The following is an 18,875-nucleotide window of genomic DNA, read 5'->3' as shown; positions in this document are numbered from 1 at the left end:
GACAAAGTGTAGCAAAGTGCTGCAGTGTGGGGCAGTGATTACTAAAATGACCGTTTTCCCGTGTCTCCAGCATGGGAATTTATTCATGCTGCATGCTGCATTAGCCAGACTGCTAATTTTGTTGTCCTGCTGATGTTATTTTATCCTCATTTCTTTTCTATTTTCTGCTCTGTTGAAACGCCCCCTCCCCTCCATTCCCCCTCCTCTTGTAAATTTGCAACCAGACTCATATCATGGTCACAGTTACAGTGTTGGGGACAGTTTATTTGGCTTATTTGGTTAATCGGAGTCCTTCTAGATTAGGACCGTAAGTGATGTTGCTGAACGATAAACAAACCCCAAATGTCCACATTCCTCCCATATCTGTGTGTGTGTGTGTGTTTAAACTGTAGAGTCATAAACAGGGCGGGGTGGCTTTAAAGATGATCAGCTCTATCAGCTAGTGAACAGAGGTTCACACCTCAGGGGGGTAGGTGCCAGGGTCAGCCCAGCAGGGGGTCCTTGGTTCTGTTTGATGCTCCAGAGACAGAAAGCAGAAACACTAAGGTGGTGTCAGGATCAACCCTGATGCTACCAGATACGACTGAGTTCGGAGTTCCGTGCAGCAGTTAAAGGGAATGAGATAAGACTGAGCGCAACAGCACATTGTTAGCTTTTTCCTTTTCAGTCATATGTAGCATCTAATACACAAATATTGTGTACGCGCCTGTGCTGCTATATTTACGCATCCTTATTGTCTCTATGACGACTGTAACTCCCTGTAATTGGAAAGCTATCATGTTTAGCAGATAATAACATGAGTAAACCTCGCTGAACATGAATCAATAACTCCTAGCTAGTGGGAGGTCAGGGGTCATACTCTTGACCCCTCACTGACCCCCGACCCCAAACTGTGCTGGGAGGAAATAGCACTTTCCTCCGTCCAAGATGTCCTAGATTGACTGATTGCCCTAATCATTTGTCGGATCTGGTCCAATTCTCCTTTCCCTGTCTTTGCTCCCCTGCACTCTCTTGTCCCTCCCCGGCACTCATAATTTGACTTTTTTATCACCTCTCGCTGTAACGGAGACCTGGCGCCATCCGTCATGACAGCACCCGCTGACAGCTCCTCACACATGCATGGATTTTTACATTTGACTCAATCTGGGGGCTTACTTTACTGTAACCGATTCAATATTCCTCAAATGAGCCAACTGATCTATATATATATGCCACAGCGGATGGGATGATCTATAGCGCGGCCTTAATAGGTTTCCGAGTCTCAGAGACTGGCTAGTTTCGGGGGGGTGGGGGGTGGGGGATAATTGGTGCAAATATGCATAATTATTCATTACATATTCTTACACTGTTCAGCTTAGTTTTCATTGTACCACCATAATGGGTTTCTTTGTTCATTAATTCCAGAAAACTCCTCAGAAGGAAAGTTTTTACCTTGTTAATGTTGAAATACTGTTTTTATGGACCAGAACAATCAGTCATTATCAGGACTGTCAGCTTCAGAGATTAAAAAATAAAACAAAAAAAAATCCCAACTGGTTGTGAAATTGCAGACACGAGGGCTAAATCTCTTTTGGGGACTCAAACTGAAGGAGAAAAGCTTCCAGGTCCAGGAAAACGTATGTCATGATGATATGACTGTTAAAATGTTCTCAGTGGCCCTCTTGTGGTGGGTTACAGTACAGCAAAGGCTTGTGCAGCGTTAGATATTCTTAATTTAGTGGGTTAACTGATAAATAACTAGCTCTAGGCTTGATGATGGGAACCTGTTCCATCCCTACAGTCTTTAAATAAAAATCCACATTTCCTAAAGCACTATGGGTAGAATGTTCATGTACGTAATGGTATTGCTGCATTATAAATAAATTACAGCAGGCTGCAGAACAGCCGTGTGTGTTCTTCTTCCTGACGAGCAGCGAGCGACAGGAAACGCTGTTTGTGTTTTGGTTTTCTTTATACCTCTCTGCTGTGTCCCTTTTCTTTTTTTCTTTAAAAAAAAATGGCTGCACTCACGCTTTGGAAGCGGCAGAGAGGGTAAAAGAGAGGGAGGGAAACAGAGTATTCTCAATTTCCTTCTAAAAAGAAAATTCATTTGCAGTTGCTAATGTAATGTCACCGTTGTGTTTACTGAGCGTGGATGATGTATAGGGGATGTTGCATTGAGTGAGACTGCTTAATGATGCATAGAATTAAGTCTGTGGCTTTCAGCTGAGCTCCCCACTCTTTCTCTCATTCTCTCCCACCCCTTCTCTCTTTCACACTCCTTTCCCTTCCTCTTTTCTTCCCTCCTTTTATTTTTTCCAGCCTTCTTTGCTTTTAAATCCCACCCTCCTCCTCCTCCTCCTCCTCCTCCTCACCATCGCCACCAGCCTCCTCTCCTTCTCCCTCAGATGCAGGCTGTCTTGGACTGCTGGCCACACGTTGCTCCGTGCTCCGCTGCCGAACTCCATCAATCACCGCGAGGGAGGAGAGCACTTGGAGAGGAGGGGCGCAGTTAAAAAAAAAAAAAGGAGGGTAGAAATAAGATACAGTTAGGGGAAATGAGGAGGATGGAGCCGCACATTGGGTGGACGGGATCGGTTCAGAAGATCACCTCAATGATCTCGTGTGCAGGACGCCGGTCTGAAGTGAATACTCTGAAAATGCGGAGCTTTAGCCGAGACTGCAAATGAGGCAATAAAGGAGGGATGGTGATAATGGCGGTGATCACAATGATGATTATGATGATGTGATTTTAGTGCTCACGCTAACGGTTATTACCTGCGTAACAGGACGACCTGGGAGCTGGCTGGCTGAATCATAACTGTGAATGAGCCCAAAGAGCTATATTTTTAGATTACTATGCAAATGCACACCCCCATTTATCCTTCAAGGACTTTCTTAGAAAATGTACCTTTTGAATTTAAATACACTAAATACGCCTCTGCCTGCATTCTTAGGGCATTTCCTTTTGATTGTTTACTTTCTTTTAAATACTCGAGGATCTGAGGCGTCGGCTGCACAGTCAAATGATTAATTCACTTTGCAAGAGGTGCAAAGTCACAAAAACTCCCAGGACAGGTTGTGAGTCCGTTAGAGGGCCCACGTGCACGGAGGAAGCATTTCGTGCTGTGTAAAGCTCACCGGCAGTGTTCACATTCTGTGCTTTTGTACCGCGTAGAGATCTAAGATAAGAGCGGATGATCAACAAACAAGGTGATAAGGGTCACGTTTGGACGGAAAATGACACCTGCAATGTTTGTGTAACCAGAAGAAGATTCTGGTAGATTCTTTCAAATGAAGACTGGAACCCAAAAGGAAACAAATAGAGCTGTACTTTCAATTTCAGGCCTGAAAAGAACATGCAAACCAAATGTCCCTGTGAGTTATTTAGCTAAAAGCACTGGATGTGAAACCTTTAAACGATCTGGTTTAGAAATGAAAGGGTGAAAGGTGAAGTATTCTGAGAGGTGCAAACCTCCACTGAACCCCTTCAGCAACTAACTGTGCAACACATAAACGGACAACTACATCTGAAGGCCCGAGCATTGTGTGTGTGTGTGGGGGGGGGGGGGGGACAACCTCACAGACGGCTGTAACGTTCAGGTGACGGGGAGACAGTGTTCCCACTTGTCTGCCCCACGTCAGGCCGTTCCTAAACATGACTGTCTCAGTCAGATGTGTGTGTCGATGGTACACTTTCTTTCACGCTCCTCCGTCTTTCCCTCTCTCGCTCACTCCATTGCTCTGTTGTGATCCAGCTGTCCACCCCATTCATCATCCCGCCACTCTCCCCCGCACAGAATTATTATTTCTTTGATGTGTTACTAGTTGAAAACAAATCCATTTCTCTGGCCATCAATTTATCATTTGGAATGGGAAGTCACACTTGAGTTGTAGGGGCAACTGCTTTTTTTTTTCAACGGGCACCCTCTGTGTGTGTGTGCGCGCGCGTGTGTGTGCGTGTGTGTGCGTGTGTGTGTGAGTGTGGGGGAGAGAGTGCAAAAGAAATGCATGTACAGTATGTGTTTGATCAGGACGGTGCAGGATGGGAGATGTAAACAGAAAAATGAACAAAGCAAAGGAAGTCTGGAGGAGTGAGCGTGGATGAGAGAATGGAGTGTGTGCGTGCACGTGTGTGTTGGAGAGAGAGACAGGGCTTCCCTCTTCCACCAATCGCCCTCCTTCACCTAACGTCTGTGATAATTTATCACTCCTCCTAGCTTGGCTGACAAACTATTTGCAGGAAAATGAGTTTTTCCGCCACGGATTTGTCCTCTGGGAATAGAAAAGGGAGCCGCTGTGTTTTTATTCCATCACACACACACGAGTGCGCGCGCCAGTGAGGTTGTCGATGGGCGCGCACGCGCACTCGAGGATTGAGGTCTGTAGTATTTATTGGGGGAAGGGGGGGAGGTGGTTAAGATAAATGAGGTAAATTAATAGAGTCAGTGAGGGAAAGGATCTGCTTCCGCACCAGCAGATCTGCAAGTGACACACAGGAGATGAGCGCACACACCCTCCCGTTCACTCTCCTCCGCGCTCCCCTCCTTCACCTGCCACAGCATCCCTCCCTCTCTCACTTTACTCCCTCGTTTGCCCTCCCACGGATGACAAATGTAACAGTCAGACAAACAGCGATCAGGGCCATACAGCATAATGTCAGCTTAGATCAACACGGGGGACAAAAGCAAATATCACAGCATCTACACTGCATCACAACCACTTTGTCCGTGTGTGTGTGTGTGTGTGGGGGGGGGGGGGGGGGGGGGGGCTGCTGACCCGGGTCACTGGATCCCAATCTCGCTTTCAACCTCATCAGCCCAGCTATTGACAATGTGCTTGACGGAGAATTACATGGCAGTAAAGGCCTAATTACACTGCTATTACTCCGGGCCGTCTATAATCGTCAAACACGACACATCAGTGGGACATCGCAGCACTAAATCTGCAGGCGCTCCCTCTGTCTCACTTAATGTCTGTCACCATCTCTGTGCTAACATTTCCTTCCATTTAATCACTTCTTGACAACAGGGATACTGAAGCCACGTACTTGTATTAGCCTCTTTAAATAAACGGTTCATCCCTTTTCATCCTCCCCTGTGTGTAGTTTTGGGAGTAAACGTCCCCTTTTGATGATTTCTCATCCATTTTTTAGTCCTTTATAGAACTTTTTAGCACAGAACAGTTTCAGAATTAACTTTGTTAGCAGTTAGCGTGTGTGTGTTAGCGCATTCAATCTGAACAGGAGCAAAAATTAGCGTGAGGTTTCCTTGTGTTGGACGTGTCTCTCCTGTAGACGTGTCTCCTTCTGGGTCTCTTTAGGGCGTTAATCGTGTTTAATGAGACAGACGCGGCGTGTTTCGGTTTCCTCGCCGGCGTCGCCTCCGCCTGCTGACAGTGTTGGTATTTTCAGCCGGTTCTGCTTGTGTTGCTCGGCGGATAATGAGCCTCTTCACGTTGACTACGGGGCCCGCGTGTCGCCCCTTGGAGACGCCGAGGTCACGTGTCGACGTGCGCCCCCGAAAACGTCACGACCGCTCGGCAACTTTGTTTCTGCGGAAACCATCTCTGACTGGTAGGCACGAGGGAGAGGAGTCCCTCTGATCTTCAAAGTCTTCTGAAATTACCAGTGTGTGTCAAAGGGTATGTGTGTGTGTGTGTGTGGTGTGTGTGTGTGTGTGTGTGTGTGTGTGTGTGTGTGTGTGTGTGTGTGTGTGTGTGTGTATGTGTGTGTGTGAAAGGCCAGTATCACACTGAATTCATCCAAAGATTATTGATGATTTTGGTTACTTTCATACATTTTAGTTCCAGTTTTAGAGGATTTTAGAGGCTCTGGTTTAAGCACATGGCTGGCTGAAGATCTGACCACCAGTCCAAGTCGCCCGTCTCCTAAACACAGCTCAACGCCGTTCACAGGCCAAACCCCTTCTGTTGCTAATGGCCATTACTGCCTGTATTCCATTGTGGGCCCCACAATAGCAATCATGCTGGGATTTTGTGTGGGGCTTGCTGGCAACAGTTATTAGCCACCAGAAAAACTTTCAGGGGGAGCAGTCAAGAGAAGAACAAGAAGATTTGGGGTCCCTGTCAGCAGGAGGGACGGCAGGGGGGTGCGGAAAGGGTGTGGGGTCAGAGGGCATCACCAAAGCGGAAATGGGAGTCACGGGGTGAACAATGAACTGGGTTGGACCGGGACAGACAAAGCCGAAGGGAGGGAGGACAGTGCACAAAACACAGGAAGGTGTAGAGAAAAAGATGAGGAGGGGAGCCAAAACAGATGGTAAAGGCTGGTCACAGAAAGAGGTGGTGATGTGTGTGTGTGTGTGGGGGGGGGGGGGGGGGGGTCTGTCGTGATACTGGCAACACACGCATCATGACAGTAACAGGGAGGGAGAACAGATCAACACCTCAACGTGGCTCAGTCCATATGGGAACAAAGAGGCGAGACCACCACAGACCTGTCCATTCGCCCTCACGTTTCCACGGTGACACAGAGAAGGTTCCCAAACTATAGCTAAGTTTGAATTACAGAAATCCTTTTTTTTAAAAGAACATTTTACTGGAACTAGTCTGACATCGCTCAAATGTGAGATTAATAATGAAGCTGCCTGCAAACATATTTTTATCATGTCTCCATACTGACTTCCTGATGTGCGTGCGTGCGTGCGTGAGCAGGCAGGTGTCGGTTGTCATTATTTTTTCCGTGAGATGAGAAATGGAAAAAAAAAATGCAGGTTTGTCTAAGATGAGGAGCTCATCAGCGGTGAGTTGTTTCCTCATCAGGGCCTCATTATGAAGCTCATCTCGACGGGCTGACCAGGCGCGTGCTCGCTCGCTTATAAAAGTTGTCGTTAAATCTTTGCGGTGAGCGCGCAACGGAGGCGGGAACGCGCACCACAGTGGAGGCGGAAGAAAGGAGTCTGATTGTTTCATCCTTCCACCTGTTGATGATCACAAATTCTGAGACCAGAAAGAGGGTTTTGAGATTTAAGTTTAAGATTTAAGACGCACGACCACTGCAGTGGCATCCCTTCGGGCCCCTTTGGAGGAAAATTCCAGCAGGAACAGAAAAATGTCCCTTATCTTTGACGTCGGAAGTGTTTGTTCTGACCTTTTCGCCCCATCTCTTGTTCCCACCTGTCGCCGCAGGTCACGGTGCTCAATTTTATTTAGAAACACTGAGTAAATCCGGAGATGCGACCGGCAACACACACAAATGAGATCAGAACAGTCCTTTCTGTATTTGACGACAGAAATAATGAAACACCTCGTCTTCACTGTCGGCCTGAAAGACGCATGTCCTCGAATTCTGTATAAATCGGAGGGAGATAAAATGTCTATCATCTTTTGTTGCACGCACGTTTATGTAAAGCCATAAATTCACCTAATGTATTTTGGTTTTATGACGCAGGTGGTGCGTAAAGTGGAGGGTGATAAATGATTTTTTTTATAATTCGCGTCCTTTATGTCGTAGTAAATGCTGATATTTAACCTGAATAACCTAATTTACCCCAGCAGCGTGTCCGTTGTCTTTTATAATAGCAGAAAAAATAAAAATTAAATATTTTACTCAGCAGGTTCATTTTAAGGTTTGTATATTACAGAAAGGTGCCTTGTTTCTGAAATTAAGGCTATCGGTTTTAATAAAAGCATTTATTCCAGAAAAAAACATCAAAGTAAGAATTATATTTCACTGAGGGGGGAAAATGTTTTTTATTCAGTGTCCAGAATTCGCTGCAGCTTGGAACGCCATATTTTTGGATATTTGTGCGTTATGAGAGTCCAGCTTCGAGCGCTTCTCTCGTCCCCTCTGGCATCAGGCGGCCATATAATTAAGCGCCATTTTAATTCAGAGTATCATCGCCAGATACCAATCTGTGAGTTTTAATCCCTTGTTAAACTCTCTTTAACCTCTCCCTTCCTCTTCTGTCGCTTCTCCCTCCGGGCTCTTGTCATTTTCTCTGCGCTCTGGTCACTTTACAGAAGGACTGTCTGTTTCCACTGCCGCTGCCATCATTCCCTTTAGTCTCCTAGCAGTTTTATTTATTTAAAAACACTCCTTCCATTGTCTTCCAGTTGCTCACAAAGACTTAAAGGACTTCAATCAAGCTGACTGATCAGATAGGACTGAGGATTGTGGCTTTATCCTCACCATTTTGTGAATTAACGCGTAAAAACAGAACCGTTTGGATTCGTTTTATTTCTTTCTTTTAATCTTTCCAGGAGTTTGTTGCAGAGGAGAATCTGCCTCCATATATCACAGAGACACGGTGCCGAGGCTGAGTGTCATTAAAGTTGTTGTGTTTGTTTTACAGGCTCCTCAGAACAACACGAACAGCGTTTTAACTCGGAGGGGTCCTGACGCCCTGGTGTGACATCACGCAGCGCGCAGAGAGTAAAACCAAGTTGCTTCAAAAGGCTCCTCAGACAAATTCGCGAGGCGTTTACTTTATATTTTAGGTTTATTTTGGGGGCTCCGTCCAAATTAATTGTGATTATTTAACTTCTGACCTTAGATTTCACTGCGTAAAAGACACTAATATAGCATAAATTCGAGAGACTGATTTATTGATGGATGGATGACGGCGAGATTTACAATAATCGCTTTGGGTCGCAGGATTCAGAACAAATCTATACGAAATGTTCAATCTCCATTATCAGGTATTGATCTTTAAACATTTAGAAATTCGTGTTTAAGACCCTCCCGTCACGTTTCTTCTGTGTTTCTCAATCAGATTATGTTTTTTTCCCCTCCTTGTTATGGAGAAACTGTGACGGATTGCTGCAAATAAGCCACCAAAGTGGCTCATTAAGGCGGTGCTGGATGGAGGTGAATGGAAACAAGTCTCCTCTTTGACAAGTGTTTCCGTACAGTCGCTCAGCGGGTGTAATACCATCACAGCCAGGCTCAGTTTTTCTCTTGTGTGTGTGCGTGTGCGTGTGTGTGTGTGCAACATTTCTTTTCTATCAAGCCACACCCCCCTCCTCGCCCTCTCCTCCTCCTCCTCCAATGGCTGCAGGGCTCCATCCTCCGCGCAGCCCCGGTTGGATAAAACCCGGCTGGACGTTGGCGCCGCGCATCACACCCGCAGCCACGGACGCGCAGCGCACCGACACTCCGGCATCGTCCTTTGGATAATACCACGACACACTGGAGGAACTTTAGACCCTTTTTCTCGTCTGAATTGTTGAAAGGTAAGCTCTTATTTCTATTTTTATAGCTGCGTTAAGCGAGGTGTGAAACGTTGAAAGTGTCCTGCCAAAACCAGAGCTGCATGTTTGAACGCTGTCGCGTTTGGTTGTAACGGGGAAAATCAGGCAAATAATTCAAATATTAATAGACAATGCTTGTTATTATTACTATTGCAATAACAATTGGGGGGACGTGACAAGAAAGAGCTGCTAACACCGACACGGTTAAATTTCATTTCATTTATTTTATCTTCGTCTGAGTTGTGTTCAGTGGGCCAGAATTCGGGGCTGATAAGCAAAATATTGCCAGCTAATCTGTTTTCACACACACACACACACACACACACACACACACACACACACACACACACACACACACACACACACACACACAATAAAAGCAGAGCTTTTCTTTAACTTTTGAAATTAAACTCTTTCTCTGACGCGAAAAATCAAAACATTTTATAAATAAATGTTAATTGTTATCATTTTGGAAAATTAAACCTCCTTTATAAATAAACATAATTGTCATAAAATCAAGCACTAAGAAGAAAATCTTAAAATTCAGCTAGTAATTAAGTGAATCAATTATAAACTCTCAATAGATGTTTGCTTAAAATGCATGAATGATTATTCAAGGAGATATTGATGAATAATATTAAAATATAGTCACCTATTTACTTTTGAATATTACAGTATCATATAAGCACATAATAAACATGGAAACATCCATTAATTTGATTTCTGCATTTCCTTCTTTTGATGATCTGACCGACTTTTATTTTTCTGTTTTAATTTAGCCAAGAATCAACATTTTTAAATGAACATGTTTCGAACTAATAAAATTAAAATACTGGTGCTTTTGAGGACACCAAATAGCTGAAATTCAAATCATCAACTGAGGAATTATTCAATTTTCCAACAATTTCCCCCAAAGATTCATTCTCAGCAGTCTGAGGGCTCAGGGAGGTTTGTCATCAGGGCACCTTTTAATTTTCTCTGAGGTTAGTTTGGACTCCGTTTGGATGTTAACAGTCTGTTAATTGATTTTTCTGAATTTAAGAGCAACAGTAGAAAATTCATCCTTATTTTAGCGCCAGACAACCAAATCCATATTCTCTCTTTGAGTCTGAAGGTGTTCTCTCGCCGTGTAGCTCATATTTTCTGTGTTTCTGCTGCTGTTTCTGTCCTTTCCCCCCCATTTTGTGTCCTGTAATGTTTTGCACTTCAGCATTCAGGCTCGAGTTTGGCCTGACAACAGCAGACAAATAACCAGAAATCCTCATATGTCTCATCTCCACAGTTTAAAAGAACAAATCATCCTTCTTTTAATGCCGCCATCACCTTTTTAATTGAGATTCATTGTATTCATTTGTGGTTTGATTCGATTTCAGCTAAAACAAAATCCCTGGTTATTTTTCAAAATAATTCTTTGACCCTAAATTAAAGAAGAACTCAAACAAATGCTGTCAGCTTTTAATTAATGGTGATTAATGATATCTGTCAATCTTAATTACAAGTGGCTAATGAAGGCATATTGTATTAATGGTGTGAGCAGCCATCTGTGTAGGCTGAAGGGGGGAAAGATGCTTCATGTTTTCAAATAAAAAATGGATTAAATCACAGTATTTATACGTGCAGAGCTGCAGGTACAGAGAGTGCACTTTGTTCTGCACAAGCTGTGACAAACAGCCGTTTCATTTAGCATTCTGTGTGTGTGTTGGACAGTTCAGGTGTATACTAATGCCAGTGGAGGAAGAACAAGGAGCTTAAACACTTTAACTGGCATAGAGAGGAGGAAGAGGAGGAGGAGGAAAAGAGCATCATTTTCAGCTGCAGAAGCAACAGTCACAAGCTCAGGGAAATGTCCAGCTACACTGGAAGAGGTAAATACACAATTAGAGTTGGCCAGTGCATCTCACAACCTCAACAAAGTAGCTACAAACATTCGCTGTCAGAAAAAGGTTCTCAGGCGTATTTCAGATCAGTTTAGGACTCAGCAGTGGATTCGATAACACACTTTAAAATGTTGTGAGTGTGATACTTTTATAACCTTCAACATTACTTGACGTTATTAAGTGGCCTGAAATAAGAATAAAGTGAAACGCCTTTTAAACGTTGTTACTATCAACGAAACTATAATAACAAAAAATCACAAAGAAGTTTGAGAATCTGTTATCTTAAAGTGTTGCTTGAGTTTGTTGTTCTGCCCTTTTTAAATCTCCATCCCCCAAATTTGCACAGCCCAAATTTAACATTTGACACGTGAAAAGTTTGGCTCTCAAACAAAGTTAGGAGAGTTTTCTATCTATCTATCTATCTATCTATCTATCTATCTATCTATCTATCTATCTATCTATCTATCAGGGTAGGGTCTTTTGGTTGGGGGTGCACATGTCTGTGCACGCTGTTCGCGCGTGCGTGCGCCCCCCCCCCCCTGCTCGGCTTTAATATCCTGCAGGTTGATGAAGCTTGGCGGGGAGATTTTTTTCCACACTCGGCTGGCAGCGTTAATAGAGCCCCCCCCCCCCCCCCCCCTCCCGTTCCCTCCCCACCCCCACCCCCACCCCCCCGCTCCTGCCTCCCTCCCTCCCTCGGACTCCGTCCGGCTGTTTGATGTGGAAATGAAAGCTGGGAAATGGCTGAGAAAGAAAAGTGTCTCAGTGGGTTAAATTAAAGGCGATGCTGTTCTTGCAGCGTCACCGCGGCGCAGCGCGCGGAGACGCTGGTGCGCGGAGACGCTGGTGCACGGACACGCTGGTGCACGGACACGCTGGTGCACGGCGACGCTGGTGCACGGCGAGCGCCGCTTCGGCTGCACTTTATGGGCAAAATTGAGAACGAAAACGTGTCGTTCGGCATATTTTACAAAGCCAGCATCATGTGTCATAATCACAGCAACAGCTCATATTGAATTAATGTTAAATGATCGTTATTCTGTGTCATTTACATTATAATTTTACTGCAAATGTAAGAAAAAAATCTTTCCACTTTAGCTAAAACCAGAGATGTATGACATTTATTTTGCCTTCTTGCTTTACTTTTCGCCATTGTTTCATTGTTATTTCCACTACAACGCTCACCTTCACCTCTGTGTTAATAATTAATGGAAAGAAAAACAAGAGTTTGTTCTCATTCCACTCAAACTCATTAGAAATTACAACATGTTCATATGAATAACCTCAATCTAAACTAACAACATTTTTAATCTATCCCTTTAATTGGCCTAGAATAAATGAGGTCCTTTTCCTGAGCCAGGTACATTTAAAACCACTTTTAATTTTCATGGTGATGTAAAATTTTAGTGACAAACAAAATTTTCCACTGGGAAAAAAACAGGTTTATATTGTTTTTTTGTCCCTCAGGCAGCATATAACTTTGTAATATATCCTGCAAATATTCTCACTTTTATGCTGTTTCTTCTTTTGACAGCTACTTTCTCACAATCTCTTGCAACATTAAATGAGTTAATGACTTAAACGTACATTTTACCGCCTTCGCCTCGCAGTGTATTCGTGTGTGTGTGTGTGTGTGTGTGTGTGTGTGTGTGGGTGTGTGTGTGTGTGTGTGTGTGTGTGTGTGTGCTATTCATCTGGCTACATTCTTCCCCTCTCATCATCAGTTTTATGATTGGTGATGTGGTGTTCATGACATTTATGAGTGTTCATCCCCCTTCCTCCCCCAGGTCATGGGGGTCTTAACCAACTAGGTGGAATGTTTGTTAATGGACGCCCGCTTCCGGAGGTGATCCGGCAACGCATTGTGGACATGGCTCACCAGGGCGTCCGGCCCTGCGACATCTCCCGGCAGCTCCGGGTCAGCCACGGCTGCGTCAGCAAGATCCTGGGACGGTGAGGATGTGCGGGAGCGTCTTTTTCCGCTCCGATCCACGGTTCTTTCTAACTCCTCCTCCTGCCTCACCTCCTGCAGGTACTACGAGACGGGCAGCATCAAACCCGGCGTCATCGGCGGCTCCAAACCCAAGGTGGCCACCCCGAAAGTGGTGGACAAGATCGCTGAGTACAAGAGGCAGAATCCCACCATGTTCGCCTGGGAGATCAGAGACAGGCTGCTGGCCGAGGGGGTGTGTGACAGCGACATGGTGCCCAGCGTGAGCTCCATTAACAGGTGGGCTGTTCTTGGAAACACAAATTCCACCATTTCCCCTCTGTGCCAGGCATGCGTCAGGGGTTAAATCATTGTTTTACTTGCAGAATAATTCGAACTAAAGTCCAGCAGCCGTTCAACCTGCCATTGGACGGAAAAGGCCTGAGTCCCGGACAAACCCTGAGTGAGTCTTACGGGCCGTTTCAGCAATATTAATAAGAATTATCACATCCTAGTGAAGGATTAAGGTTAAAGATTAAAAGTTGTGGATTAAGGTTGTTCCCTCAGGGTGTGGGGGGGGGGTTACAGTATCGGTTCCACTCTAAAAACCTGCTGTCCATCTCCCTCAGTTCCCAGCTCAGCGGTCACCCCTCCCGAGTCCCCTCAGTCAGACTCTCTGGGCTCCACCTACTCCATCAGCGGCCTGTTGGGAATCCCTCAGCCCACCAGCGAGAGCAAGCGGAGCCACGACGACAGTAAGAGAGCACACAGGCGCCGCTATAGTTGTACAATAGCAAACTCCTCGTAGGTTAATGAGTGACTGGCGACCACGTGAGCTGCCCACAGCGGACTGGAATCCTGCCTAAGGTCATTTACTTAAGCAACGCCGACCTCTTCTCCTCTCTCCATCTTCCGTCTCAGGTGATCAGGAGAGCTGTCGGCACAGCGTGGACTCTCAGGGCAGCGGGGGCGTCCCCAGGAAGCAGATGAGGCTGGACCACTTCGCCGCAGCGGCGCAGCAGCTGGACTGCGGCTTCGATCGCCACCACTATCCCCCGGACTCATTCGGCTCCGCCTCCAGCAGTAAGACGGAGCAGGTAAAGGACGCTCGTGCACGAAAAGCATTTTTCAAATGGAGATTTTTAGATTTCCTCGTCCTTCTCCGCCCGTAAACAAAGTTCACAGCTTCTGCGTGTCCCTGTTCGCCGCCTCTAGACTTTGTACCCGCTGTCCCTCATCAATGGGAGTCTAGACGACGCCAAGACCAGCCTTTCGACTGCCAGCTCCGCCATTGGACGCAATCTGTCGGCACACCAGGGCTACGCCATGGTGACTGGTGAGGCTGGATGACACCCTCTGACCTGCATGCTGACCCCATCACACACACCAGCCTTGAAAACCCCCTTCCTCCTTTATTCGATCTGACATTTCACTCCTAAGTTTGTCGTTCGGCTCATTCGCCATTTTTGCTTTTCGTTTCCCCACCTGCCTGGCCATCGTTCGTCCACCCCTCCCTCAGAGCCCCTGCAGCCCCTGCCGCTCTGTCTGAAACAGGAAACGTCCCCAGAGGTGACCAGCACCAGCCCCTCCCCAAATATGGCACCTAACCTTGCATTCGTGGAGCTGCAGAAGCCTGTTTCTGTTAGCGGCAACAGCTGCGGAAGCAGCTCCAACCACTTCCCCAACCATTACAACTCATTCTCCCATCATGCACCTGTGTACGGACAGTTCAGCAGCCAGCCTATCGTGTCAGGTAAAGCGATCATCCACCTAATTCATCTTCACCCGCATTCTTTTTGCACAACTCATTTAAGAAAAGTCTCACAGTTAATAATACTTTAGTCATTTTTAATTTTCTTTTACAGGGCGGGACATGGTGAGCTCCACCCTGCCGGGCTACCCACCTCACATCCCCTCCCCTGCACAGACGGGATACACCTCCTCTGCCATCACAGGCATGGTGGCAGGTACATTTTATTTATAGTTTATCTTTAAACATATATATATGCATATCAAAAAGAAAAGAGAGCAAAAGACAGAAGGAATGAGACAGAGAGGCAGCGATGGAGGCTTGTAGATTAACAGATGGAGTCAATGAGTAGCCAGGGCGGTGAAGTGCCCGAGCGTGCACGTGCGTGCGAGTGTATGCAGGTGCACATGTGCCCAGGGGGTACATGGAGCAGGCCGGGGGGTTCCGCCCTGCTGCCCACACCCCCCACCCCCTGCTGCAGACACCTCTGACCACACATCGCCATGGGAACCAGGGGGCCCAGGAGGGAGACGCAGGGTGGGCGGAGGGGGTGTAAAATCAGAGCATGAGCGGCGAAGAGGAGGTCTTTGTGGTGTGCGGTGTGTTTCAGTGCGTGTGTATCAACATCAGGATGACTATGAGCGTTTGTGCGTGCGCGCGCGCGCGCGTGTGTGTGTGTGTGTGATATGCTTTTTTATTTGAAGTCTGCCCTCCGAAGCGCGAAATGAGAGGGTCTGATTTATTATTTTTTCTGGTGGGCTCGCTCTGAGGAAGCTTTGCTACACAATTACTGACTGAAGTCGGGGGGGGGGGGGGGGTTAGGAGAGGACAGAGAGGTGGTGGGAGGGTCCAGAGATTCATTCCAGCCAACGTAATTACTAATTAGATATTGGAATGTTTTGGGGTTAAAAAAAAAAGAAAGAAAGAAAGAGAAGATGAAGGAGAGGAAAAAAGAAAGAGGAGTGCCAGAGAGACTGAAGCAGGAAGTGCTGTGTAGGGAGGGGGGGGGGCATTTCAGAGGGCAGAACCATGCGAGGGGTCGAGAGCTGAGGGCGTAGATCTCCGCGCACGCACCACTGGGCAGAGGGATTTCACCCTCAGCCATCCACCTGCACCACAGATTAATGGTTTACAGCCGCTCTAACTGCTGGTGAATTATGAGCTCAGCAGATGCACAAGAGCAACATCTCAGCCCTCTGACGCACAATGCCGCCTGTTTTGCCCACGCGTCAGCGTGCTTCACCTGCGTCTCCATCTCCCGCAGCAGGCGCAGACTACTCGGGTCAGACCTACAGCCACTCGCCCTACACCTCCTACAGCGAGGCCTGGAGGTTCACCAACTCCAGCATTCTGAGTGAGTATGGGCTGCTTTCACCCCTGGTGACCTCCAGATTTAAGCACCTTCGCTGACAAAGGTGCCTGTCAAGTAATTATGGATGGAACTGAAATGGGAAAGCTGCCGAATGTTGTGAGATTACAGCCCCGACAGGGACTATTGTGCTCCACATTATAGGTGGGAGAAACAAGATCAGAGCCCAGATTTATAAAATGAGTGCAACACAAAAGAGGCTCAAATAAGCATATTTCATGGGAAAGGTTATTTCTTTAATCTTATGCTCTCCTAATTTGAATGTGTCCTACAAAATGGGGACAATAAAGCTTTGATTTGGATGTAAGTTAGTTAGTTATTAAAGGGATCTCTCAAACAGAGACCCTCAGCGGTCTCATCCATGTTTTATCTGACATCTGAGACCAACATTGTGTTTTTTTTACAGAGACACTCGTCTATGTTCTTTAACTTGTGTTCAGTTTTCAGCCCGACTCTAAAGGCCCTGCTCTTGCATCTCCCTCCCGCAGGTTCACCTTATTACTACACCACGGCCTCCCGCACAGCTCCACCGTCTGCAGCCGCCTACGACCACCTCTAGTCGCCGCCGGAGACACAATCAGTGCACACAGGCTCCACTCCATCTGGAACCAGAATGTTGAATCGCTTCCCGTCTGAGCAGAACGTCCAGAAAAGACTAAAGCAGGACGTTGATATCTCCAGCAGACCCATTGATATTATTTATTTATGATTGCCCATCGCCCCCGCAGGGTACCTCAGCCTCATGTTTACACCTTTTTAAACCTAAACCCAAACCAAGTGGCCCTACAAAAGTCCATATTTTCAGTGTAACATTCTGTAATTGTCTGTTTTCTTTGGCCAAAGACTTTGGTTCTCGCAGAAAAATATGGATATTCAATTTCTTAATGTTGAACTATGCTTTTGTTTACAGTTTCCTGTCAGCACAAAGTCTCTGATTACAATAATCCAAAAGATTTGTTCAAATCACCACCGTCAGATTTGCCTCTCAGCAAAAATTTATGTATTTGTTTATCAAAATGTACATACTGTAAATGATGAATTATGGATACGTGATGGAGTTTCTATCTGGAGAAGGAGGGCCGGGGTGCTTTGTGATTTTGGCGGAACCAACAAGGCTTGAAATACGTTTGTTTTGCATCGGATATGTTTGATTTGTTGTCATGCTGATATTCTTAAGTTTGGTAAGAACTGTGACCTTTTTCTTTCTTATACTGTCATTAATATTATTGCAGATGTAAATATCAAATTTTTAAAGAATTATTTTAATTAAAGCATGGAAAATTTACAGTTGTTTCCCCCGTTTTCTTTATATTATTATTATTATTAGCATTACATATAGCTGCAGCTTTTTCACTCATTTAAAAAGAGCAATGATGCTGAAAACGTGCATCTGTTTACTCCTCTTTTTTATTTTCTGCATCATGTAGTTTTATTTGCCATTATTTCGGCCCTCTTTGTGGCTGCGTAATTGCAGCGCGTTAACGACAGCACGGTTCGGCGGCGCCGCGGCCCACCTGGTGCCGTCACACGGGTGCGCGGAGGGCCGCGCGTTGGCTCCAGACCCACTAGCACACTATCAACTGCTGCAGCAGCAAAAACCCACTATGAATGGGGAAATAATGATGGGGGGGGAAAAAAGAATTGAGGTCTTACAACGCGTATTTCACAAACAAAAACGCCGGGAAAACGTCTTTTTTAATTGTCCAAACTTGTGCGCGGTGCGTGTGGCCCCACAAATCCCATGACATAACTCTGGAATCTTTTGTCCCACAGCCCAGACAGTCGCTTAAAGTCCTCAATATCGCTTTGGTGAGAGCAGCATCTGTCTGTTAATGAAAATCAACCGTGACATCTTCCTGTTTACAGTCTGCGCTCCTCTTTCTGCCCCCCCCCCCCCCCCCCCCCCCCCCCCTCTCCTTGCACTCCTCAACTCTTTGCATCCCTCCGCTGCCGGACCGGCCACGTACCGCCCTGTAAACTTTAAACAATAGATGCATTTCGCCCCATTGTCGTCGGAACGGCTTGGCCCGCTCCAGACGTCCCATCAACGGACCGGACAATCGCTCTTTCTGGTCCCCTGCTCAGGCATGCAGAAAACACACGCACGTCCATACACAATCACGCGGAGGAGCTTTCAACTCAGAGCAGGAAACAGGCGAACGTGTCGACGAATGTCCGGTTCCTCAACAGTGAGGCAACGGTGAGTGTTAAACATGACCAATCTTACAGCCAAAAGAAAGAAAATATACCCCTACGCGCGCACACACCACAGCAGAAATACCTCCTCTGTCTCTTCGGGCCTATTAGAGAGGAGCTTTTGGGCCGCAGCGCTTCCAGTCTGGTAATGAGCCCGGCAGCACAATACAGGCACCGGGCTGGAACAGCTGAGGGCAGACAAAGCTGGCAGGATGGGGCGACTGGGACTTACTACATTTAACACACGGCCATACTGGCGCATTTGTGTAAATGTGTGTAAACTGGAGAGAAAGGGCAGGAATGTGTGTGTGTGGAAGGGAAGGCATGTGTCCCATTATCATTATGAGGACAAATTCAAAGACAGAATGGGGGCCCCTGGAGAAATTGCTGCCAAAAAGGCAGCAGAGGAGTGTGTGGCAGTCAGCGGGATGATGGGTCAGGGTTGTCCCGCGCCAGTCATCTGGAAAGTTCAGCACTTATCTCAGGGTCTGAGACGCTGGACAGCCAATTCAGCCCGGAGGACCGGTTCTATGTGTCCTGGAATTGGTCCTGCTAAAGGAG

At 46.3% G+C, this 18,875-nt stretch overlaps 1 protein-coding gene across 4 annotated transcripts; it reads left to right on the top strand.

Moving 5' to 3' along the window:
- The first annotated feature begins 8,107 nt into the window (after positions 1 to 8,107).
- Positions 8,108 to 17,394, top strand: pax8 (paired box 8). Of its 4 annotated transcripts, XM_029837988.1 has the most exons (14): positions 8,108 to 8,640; positions 8,746 to 8,809; positions 8,952 to 9,174; positions 10,900 to 11,057; positions 12,857 to 13,022; positions 13,102 to 13,299; positions 13,386 to 13,462; positions 13,629 to 13,754; positions 13,921 to 14,096; positions 14,215 to 14,335; positions 14,519 to 14,752; positions 14,865 to 14,966; positions 16,014 to 16,103; positions 16,607 to 17,394. In XM_029837988.1, exons 4-14 carry the CDS (start codon positions 11,036 to 11,038, stop codon positions 16,675 to 16,677), a joined length of 1,383 nt encoding a protein of 460 aa, XP_029693848.1. In that variant the 5' UTR covers positions 8,108 to 8,640; positions 8,746 to 8,809; positions 8,952 to 9,174; positions 10,900 to 11,035; the 3' UTR covers positions 16,678 to 17,394. The 4 variants fall into 4 exon arrangements, with proteins under 4 accessions (XP_029693848.1, XP_029693849.1, XP_029693850.1 ...); XM_029837989.1 differs by having other exon boundaries at positions 8,108 to 8,809; positions 10,905 to 11,057; XM_029837990.1 differs by having other exon boundaries at positions 8,108 to 8,809; positions 12,881 to 13,022.
- Positions 17,395 to 18,875: the final 1,481 nt, after the last annotated feature.

Source organism: Takifugu rubripes, chromosome 6 (assembly GCF_901000725.2).
Source record: "Takifugu rubripes chromosome 6, fTakRub1.2, whole genome shotgun sequence".
In the NCBI taxonomy this organism is placed as follows: domain Eukaryota; kingdom Metazoa; phylum Chordata; class Actinopteri; order Tetraodontiformes; family Tetraodontidae; genus Takifugu; species Takifugu rubripes.
The sequence above is the reverse complement of the archived record's forward strand: the minus strand, read 5'-3'. Positions and strand labels throughout refer to the sequence as shown.